Below are 8534 nucleotides of genomic sequence, written 5' to 3'. Positions count from 1 at the left end.
GTTGACATCCGCGCCTTCATGGAGCGTGTGACATCGCTGGGTTCCTACCGAGAGTCGCTGCAGCAGTACCTTGTTGAAAAAATGATGCTCGTTGCGCCAAACTTGACGGAGCTGATGGGACAAAACATCGGTGCGAAGCTCATTTCAAAGGCGGGCTCACTGACAAACCTCGCCAAGGCGCCTGCCAGCACCATTCAGATCCTTGGCGCCGAGAAGGCACTTTTTCGCGCCCTCAAGAAACGTAAGGGCAACACACCGAAATACGGGCTTATCTTTCACTCGACATTTATTCAGCGCGCAGCGAAGGAGCACCGCGGGAAGATCTCACGCTATCTCGCCAACAAGGCCGCCCTTGCCTGCCGCATTGACTGCTTCATGGAAACTCCTCCGGCTGTCTTTGGTGAGAAGCTGCGGGAACAGGTGGAGGCGCGGTTGAACTTCTTCGACACGGGCAACAGGCCGCCAACAAACATGGTCGCCATGGCCGAGGCACTCGAGCAATACCAGAAAATCCTCCGCAAGCGCTCCAAGAGGCAACGCGAAGCCCAGGCCGCAGCAGGAGGCAATGGTGATGACGAGGTTAAGCAGGAAGTGCCAAAGAAGAAACGTGCACGCCGTGAGGAGGTGCAGTAAATACATACATATACATATTGTTTACTGTGTGTTTGTGTGTATTGGACGTAATAAAAAGCGTGAGGCAGTGGTGTGAAGAAGCAAAAAAAAAAAAAAAACGGGCCGAGGTGCATCGACTGTTGTCGCGGTGGATGGATGACGCACGCAGAGGCGCGAGGGGAGGAGAGGACGATGCGTTTTTATTTTCTCTCTGTGCATGTTGTTCGTGTCTTCTCCACTCGCACCGCGTGTCATTGACCTTCTGTTTGTGTTCACTGCACTGCCGTCACCCCGCACCGGGTACCTTTTGATAAAAGAAGAAGGGAAAAAAAAGAAGAAAAGAGAGGAAGAAAATCCGCCGACAGCTTCAGGCGAAGCAAAAAAAAAAAACAATCAAAAATAAAAGGCGTTGAAAAGGGGGAAAAAAAGAAAAAAGAAAAAAGAAATAAAGAAGAAGGTTGACGTGTCGTGCTTATAGCCCTAACAATATTGGCACCGGCAGCGAGGTGGGATGAATTGTTTACATGACGGATAAGGCGGGAAACGAGGACGGAGATGCGAAGGTCCGGCGAGTGCCGGCAGGCTCTTTTTGTTCTCCGACATGTCACATGTACGTTTGTGTGTGATGCCGTCGCCTCACCTGTCCATGTTTTACTCTGGACAAAATGAGTTCCTTTTCCTTTTTTTTTTCTTCTTCACTTTTTCTTTGCTTCTGTTTGTCTATTCCTCCCCGTCCTGAGGTGTTCTGCGAGGAATTCCGCTGTGCAGGCTGGAGACACACAAACACACACTCTGTGCATTTGTAATTTTATTATTGTTTTTTTTTTTGTAGAAATGTCGGCTTGTAGCCCGTCGCGGTTCAGTGAGGAGGACGCAGTGGTACTGGACCGCTGGATAGATGCTGTCTGCGGCGAAGAGATGCAATTTCCCGCTCACAGGCGGGGCCAGTTTGCCGCCTACAAGCAACGCCTGGAGGGGATTCGTGCAGCGGACGGTCATTCGCTCTTCCACCAGATGTCCCGCTCCGGTACGCGAGAAACGTTAGCCCTGCAGAACGCGCTGTCGGTTTTGAAGCAGTTGTGTAAGTGTGATATGGAGGAGACGGAAAAGGTTAGGAAGGAGATTCAGGCTGTGAAACGCACGTTACATGAGAGGTCAATGGCTGTAGAGGAAGAAAAAATGGACGGATCCCCCGCACCATCTCCAGAAGTAACATCGGGATTTAATCCTGTTCCCGCTGCAGAGAGCAGCCACGATGCATACGAAAGTTCTAGGAAAGTCGCGGAGCGTTACGTTGCAGAGATTGACCGTCAACGGGAGTCGAACCGCAAGAATGTGGAATTGTGCCATGGGCGGAAACTGAAGCTGCTTGATCAGCGCAACCGGTTGTTGGAGGAGGAAAATGCACTTCGTGAAGCGGAACAATCCGTCACATCTCAGTTTGATGAAGCGAGTGCGGCACTTGCTAGCAAACGTGACGCGTTGGCTCGGGAGCAGGCAGCGTGGAAGGAGCTGCAGCAGTCCAGCAGTTTTGCAGAGGCGCAAGGCGCGGGGAACATGAACGCTGCAAAGGACGAAGAGGAAGAAAAAAAAAAGAAGGAACACGTGTACGCCCTGGCGGGGGCACGCTCATTACTGAATGAGGCGAGCATCAAAATTGCACAAACGCAGGCAGAGCTGAGCTACCAGGATGGTTCCCATTCGGTGCGTTTTCGTCAGGCGCGTCAGCGACTAAAAGACTGGCAGGACATGGCGGAACAAATTCGCCGCATACACGACCAGCTGCAAGCACGGACACGCGTGATTAGCATGGTGGTCGAAGCCAACGCCGTGGCGCTGGAGGCGGAGAGCGGGCTTGGCCACTTGGAGCGGCTGCGGAAACTTAACCAACTTCTTCTTGAGAAGTCCGCCAAAATACTTGGCCTGCAGCCTGAAGGGAAGGAGGAAGGGGGAAAGGGAATCGTCAGCAGTGCGCCTGGCTGGGGTGAGGGGGTCTTGCGAGACCTGTTCACCAGTCGCCAAAGTGTGGCATCCTCCGTGTCCATGACGGACGCGGCGAGTTCCTTGTCAACCCCCCGGCGTCGCTCCTCCGTCTCGCAGACGACACCAACTGTTACCGTGACGGAAATCTCTTTTTCGCCTGGGGTCGGTGACGCAATGAGCCCCAATGCTCACCGGTCGCCTTTGGAAAAGGAGCGGCGGCACCGCCAGGCATATGCCCTTTTGACGGAATTGCAGCGATGGGAAATGGCGCTGGTAAAGGAGGCTGCAGCGCTTTACGGCATCTGTGAAAAGGGGATTAGTTCAGCGTCTGCAACAAACTCTTCGGAGTCACCGAACGCGACTCTACAGGAACTCCGCAGCATGCTGCTCGAAGCATAATATGTGGGGTGCTAAAAAGGAAGCAAATATTCAATATAGAAATAATTTTTTAGTGTATAATTACATATGCACATGCGTACTTACATATCTGGTTATTTATTTTGTATCCATTCTTTTAATGGTATGGAGGAAGAGGAAATAAGCGTATTCTCTTGTTTTTGTTTTTGTTTTGGATTCCTTGTTTGTTTGTGTGTGTGTGTGTGTGTACATGTGTTTGAGGTTCCGTGTGTGTGTTTTCTATTGCTGATTCGCTGGACATCTTTCTGGCGGTGTTGCCTGGCCATCCCGCCTTCAATGGTGTCAACACCGCCGGCTGGTATCGCTCCTTGCCAACAAAACCGCGTCCTTCGGGGCGTATCTTGTGTGAGAGCGGACATGACGGGCAGTGCGCACACCTGAGACACCGCACACACAAACACAAACACAAACACCTCTCATCGGCGCTGATTTCTCCTCACCAAATGGTGTTGCCACCGCATGTTGGACGCGGTTCCGCATGACGGCACTGTTGCTGCGCGAGATGAGGAGGTGGGGAAGAAAAAAAAAGACCTTCCCCGGCATTGCGAGGGCTGCATGAAATGACCGGAGGCGTGGAACGCCTTTACAAAAAGGGCAGATTGGTGATTTCTGTATGAATGCCGCAGTCCTTTTTGCCTGACTGGCTGGGGCTGGTGTTTTTTTTTTGTCTGTGCGCATTGTCATTATCGTGTTTTCTTTCATATATATATATATATTAAGGAGGAGGGAGGGGAGAGGGAGGGAGTCGTTTGTTCGCAGAGAGTTGTGACTGGAAGGAAAATTCAGTTGTGGGATAAACGCAGCGATTTGCCCCCTTTTTTTTGATTGCCGCCTGCTTTTTTTTGAGTAACACGAAAACACTGCACACACACACACACACACAAATGCACGCGTCCCTTTTCTCTTATTTGATGATAATGCCAGTTTTACGCACACGCAAACACTTCTCTGTGGCTGTGCGCGTGTGGCTTCATTTTTGTTTATTATTATTATTACTATTTTAGGTGCCGCGTGTGGCTTCCAACACGTCTCAGCGCGGCGGTTGCACGCATGATTGTTTGGTCACGTCGCGTTTCCACGAGCGTTTTATTCTGCGGTGTCTTTAACGGCCCCTTTTCTGCCACGTTTGTGACGCCTTCTCGCTGGAAAGGGGACTACGGCTTTAATGTTTTCCATAACTCCAACCCGCAGCATGGCGGGTCGTACGCCCGTCATGAGCGACGCATGCGAGAAGATGAGGTGGCAGACTTCTTGAGGAGCGTGAAGGGGTGGGTGCCGGCGGACGAGGCGGTGACGGCCTCCCCCGCTGTGGAGGGGAGCAGCGAGGCGGCGGAGGAGGAGAAGGGACCGGCGCCGATGACTGTTTTCACCGGGGAGGAGGCAATAAAACGGGAGTTTGTGTTCCCCACGTTTCACGACGCGTATCTTTTCATGGGCCGCGTCTGGGCCTTCTGCTACGGCAGCGACAAGTACCCGCACGTCACGTGGGATGGAACGCACATCACGGTGTACCTCTACTCCCCGTCGTTTCGCGGAATCAGCAAGCGCGAGGCCCGCCTGGCAGCCTTTCTGAATGACCAGTACAACATGTTTAGAAAAAGCAAGCGGCAGCAGGAGCAGCTGCTGAGCGTTGCGGTCAAACAGACACGGATGGAGGAGTTGATGGGAGATGTTGTGGCAGAAAAGTTGAAGCAACGCGAGGAGGAACGGCGGAGGCCATTGGCAGAACTCACGGAAAGCCGTGCAATCAAATGGGAATCGCTTCTTGATGAAAACAGTAGCGGGAAGAAGGAGACGAAGTGATGATATCTGCGGCGCCTCAAATGCATAGATGCTTCTCTGACCTTCATAGCAAATGTAATATTTATTTAGTTATTCATGCATGCATGTGTTTGTGCAGCAGTTTTCTGCACGTGTTGGGCTTTTCTTTTCTTTTTTCTTTTTTCCCACTTTTGTTTTAGTTTTATCATTTGCCCCACGGGAATTTCAGTCACGCGTGCGCATCAATGCCGACGTTTCGGGAGATTGTGACGGCAAAAAATTTTGTTTTTTTGCTTAAATTCTTGGGGGTGGCAGGGGCTTTTGGTAGTGGAAGTTTGGCACTTTTTTTATTGATGTGGTTTCGTCCACATGAATTAAATGAAGTGCGCATGTTTATTGCATACGTGTACATCATCTTCTTTTCAGTGATATCGCCGGCCGCGGAGGTTGGCATGATGCAGCACCGTCACCTGATGCGGTTTACACGTTTCCTCCTATCGAACATTGGACGTGCCTTTCTTTACGTTTTCATTGGAGGGCTACTGCTTGGAACACACATTGCCGGATGGATCGTCGGTGTGTACATGATTTCTTTGGGTGTCCTCAACATTTTTGCATACTGCGTGACAGGTGAGGACTCTACGGTGTAGGGAAGAGAGATGAGAAGGGAACGAGGATGGCGGTTTACATACACACAGAGAGAGAGAGAGAAACACGCATATATATATATATGCGTGACTGCTGCTTTATATGGAGGACCCAACAATTCAAGAAGAAGATGTTTGTGTGGGAAGGGCACGGGGGGGGGAAAGAAGGAGCAAACATTTCCCTCAAGAAAACCTTCAAAAGGATGTAATTACTGTGCATAATCTCTTTTTATTATTATTATTATTATTATTATTATTACGCTTTTCCCCTTCGCTCTCTCTCTCTCTCTCTCTCTCTCTTTACAATGTGCGCATGCCTAACGTATACATGCCGTTGTAATGCATGTCTCTCTTTGGTGAGGAAAAAGAACTTGAAAATAGATTTGATGTACTCCCAAAGGCATGTCGTTTTTCTTGGCTCACCTTCACTACCGCCGTTGGCTTTACTTGCACTGATTCAATTCACCGTATTTGTGCAGGCGGGCTATCTCGACTGTAACTGTAACCACGGTTTGGTGACTCAAGAAACACCGCAATGTGTGTGTAGCTGCTTTGGCGAATACCTCCCTCCCCATTGCCTCTACACCCCAACGGACACTGCGGACATGCAGATATGGCTTAGCCAAAGCAGTAGGCCTTCTTTTGATGGCAACAACAACAACGCGAGCGCGAACTTGTCGCTCTTTGCTGCAGACATCATATCCGGGCTGAGTTTGGGCCTTCAACGAAACCCGGGCGACGGGACGCTGCGATTTGTGCGTGCGAAGGCCGCCGTCATTTCAATTCCCGACCCAACCCTCGAGACGTCGTGCACGGTGACGGCAGTGGTGGCGATGCCCGGTTGGATGGCACGGCAGCTCCTTGCCGATGTCAAGCATGGCACCACCACCGGCTACGTCTTCCGGAACTGTTTTACCGGGGCGATGTACACACTGACGGCAGCCTTTGATGACACGACGGGCCCGGCGTTGCCGCAGCGCTACACCGACAGCAGCATGGCCTTTTTCTGGCGTGTCAAAAGCTCCTGGTACGTCTCCTTTTCTACTCTCGTCTGGCCCCTGTGCGCCCTCATCGTCGCGGTGCTGCTGCCATTAGTGGAGAGCCACCGCATCTTCAACACAGCGTTTAACGCGACGTACGTTTCTGTGCGTCCCCCGGGTGCGACGGCTGCAGCGGCGGACGCGAGGCGTAGAGAGTATACCGGCAACAACGACAACAGGGATGGCGGCATACTGCCCACTCGCGGTAAAAATAAGGAGCAGCAGGCGATCAAGATGCATGGGAAGATGTCAAATTTGGTGCCCGACGGCAGGGACCCCGCAGCATCACTGCAACAGTACGAAAAGCATCGAAAGAGAGAGATCCCACAACAAAATAACACCGTTGGGGGACCTTCGAATGCATGTGGGTTGACGAATCCACTCAACCCGCAATATAAAAGAGACGGCGGTGACGGAAGCGACGCGTGAGCCAAGTGAAGCTGCAAGCCAGCCGGGAGGAAGGAGGGGAGGTGTGTGTGTGTGTGTGTTTTCCTTTTTTTTTTTTTGAAGAAAATTACAGTGTTTATATTTTGTTTATTTTGCACCGTGTTTTTATTATTATTATTATTATTTCCTTTTGAGGGGAGCGGTAGAGGAGGAATGAAGATAACTGCATGCATGTGACCATGCGCGGTGTGTTTCTACGTATGTGTCCATTTGTTGGGGTGAACTCCCACGTACGCCCGCCATGGCCGTTGTTTCCGTCACGCCGCCTGTTCCCGAAGTGAAGGACAACGGAGGGGCAGGAGAATTGTGAGCGGCTCGGCCCCGTGTAAATATATATATATATGTGTGTATGTCTTTTTATTATTTATTTATTTATTTATTTTTGGCTGTGGTTTTCTTATCTTTATTTGTTTGGGCCGTCATTGTTTCTTTTTTTTTTTTTTTTTGTGTGTGTGTGTGCGTGTTTTGTTTTGCCTTGTTTTGATTGCCGTCTGTAATCCACTTCCCTGTCCTCCAATATGTCGACTGTCGTCTCATTACGGGCATGATGTATTTATTTTTTTTTTTTTTTGGTGGGGGGGAGGATTGGTTCCATTTTAAACCCCCCGGCAGCGCTGAGAGGACACAAAGGCTTCTATACGCACACACATACACACGCTGTGGGTAGACTTTATAGACGGAAGGAGACATGCCCACGGCGCGTTCGAAGCGTCAGCGCACGCCGTCCGCCACCTCCTCTCCGCTGCTGACGCATGCGCTGGAGGCACGTAGCCGCCGTATTGCCAGCACACCCGCGAGCGTCATGCCGCACGGGGAGGAAGAGCTGCTCCTGCCGCCCCCCACCAGCAAGCTGTGCGCTCATGGTAGCGCCCACCAAGGCACCGATGACAGTAAGGCTCGTGATGAAAAAAACATTGATGTTAATAATACTAGTAATGCACATTTTGGTGCTTCTAGTGCTAATAGTAATGGCTCCATGATCACTGCCGCTGTTGCGGAGCAATTCTCGGCTGTGGAGATTTATTTTCAGCTTGTAGGTCAACGAAATCAAGGCGATTTTCTCTTTCCGCGCGACGTTGGGGACTTGTTGCTGTGGTCCGTGCCGGCTGCGGTGCCGTTGATTGAGGGCCCGCGGGTATTTTTCCTCAAGAACAAATCGAGGCTGCGGGATGTGGTGATGATTTGTGTGAATGGGTGGACACATGATGAAATGATACTTGCCTATGCCAGCAATCCCGCCGAAGATGATGGCATCCATGAGAAGGAGGCGAAGCATTCGCCGAGGGGACAGCCGTTGCGCCACGAAGCAGAAGAAATGAAGGCCCAGAATGGAAATATTTGGGCGGAGCGCATTGGTCGTGCCATGCTGGCCCCAGTACGCGCTCAGCAGTGTTGGGCACGAAAGGAGTGCGGCGTGCAATTTGCGCCCATGCTTCTTCCAGGCGCAAGGAGTTCACTGGTGCGTGAGATATTCTGGCGAAACGATGCACCGAAAGCACCTCGCGATGGCCAACGCCGCGGTTGCCCCTCCTTGAATAAAAAAAATGCCGAGCAAAAATGTGAAAAATCGGGTGATCGTTGTGTGGCGGTTGTCGGCCAATTACCCTCCGGCACCTCAGAAGCAGCA

At 51.2% G+C, this 8534-nt stretch overlaps 6 protein-coding genes across 6 annotated transcripts, besides 10 other annotated features; all 6 read left to right on the top strand.

The window, feature by feature from the left end:
- On the top strand, window positions 1-633 carry Tc00.1047053503773.50 (nucleolar protein, putative; the record flags this gene model as incomplete). Its single annotated transcript, XM_800517.1, has 1 exon — window positions 1-633. A coding segment is annotated over one exon (633 nt), but the record flags the coding sequence as incomplete, so codon positions are not given.
- Window positions 1-8534: a sequence feature (heterozygous, non-Esmeraldo-like haplotype).
- Window positions 925-1068: a sequence feature (T-rich).
- Window positions 1283-1340: a sequence feature (A-rich).
- Window positions 1447-2994, top strand: Tc00.1047053503773.40 (hypothetical protein, conserved; the record flags this gene model as incomplete). The annotated part of the gene is made up of 1 exon (XM_800516.1): window positions 1447-2994. The coding sequence occupies one exon, from the start codon at window positions 1447-1449 to the stop codon at window positions 2992-2994; it is 1548 nt and encodes a 515-aa protein (XP_805609.1).
- Window positions 3174-3208: a microsatellite.
- Window positions 3876-3895: a microsatellite.
- Window positions 4063-4815, top strand: Tc00.1047053503773.30 (hypothetical protein, conserved; the record flags this gene model as incomplete). The annotated part of the gene is made up of 1 exon (XM_800515.1): window positions 4063-4815. The coding sequence occupies one exon, from the start codon at window positions 4063-4065 to the stop codon at window positions 4813-4815; it is 753 nt and encodes a 250-aa protein (XP_805608.1).
- Tc00.1047053503773.24 (hypothetical protein, conserved) lies at window positions 5019-5423 on the top strand (the record flags this gene model as incomplete). Its single annotated transcript, XM_800518.1, has 1 exon — window positions 5019-5423. The coding sequence occupies one exon, from the start codon at window positions 5019-5021 to the stop codon at window positions 5421-5423; it is 405 nt and encodes a 134-aa protein (XP_805611.1).
- Window positions 5650-5679: a microsatellite.
- Window positions 5695-5720: a microsatellite.
- Tc00.1047053503773.20 (hypothetical protein, conserved) lies at window positions 5726-6889 on the top strand (the record flags this gene model as incomplete). Its single annotated transcript, XM_800514.1, has 1 exon — window positions 5726-6889. One exon carries the CDS (start codon window positions 5726-5728, stop codon window positions 6887-6889), a length of 1164 nt encoding a protein of 387 aa, XP_805607.1.
- Window positions 7013-7032: a microsatellite.
- Window positions 7268-7289: a microsatellite.
- Window positions 7458-7478: a sequence feature (AT_rich).
- Window positions 7596-8534, top strand: Tc00.1047053503773.9 (hypothetical protein, conserved; the record flags this gene model as incomplete). The annotated part of the gene is made up of 1 exon (XM_800519.1): window positions 7596-8534. A coding segment is annotated over one exon (939 nt), but the record flags the coding sequence as incomplete, so codon positions are not given.

The sequence above is a fragment of the Trypanosoma cruzi genome, genomic scaffold, assembly GCF_000209065.1.
Source record: "Trypanosoma cruzi strain CL Brener 1047053516359 genomic scaffold, whole genome shotgun sequence".
Lineage (NCBI taxonomy): Eukaryota > Euglenozoa > Kinetoplastea > Trypanosomatida > Trypanosomatidae > Trypanosoma > Trypanosoma cruzi.
The sequence above is the reverse complement of the archived record's forward strand: the minus strand, read 5'-3'. Positions and strand labels throughout refer to the sequence as shown.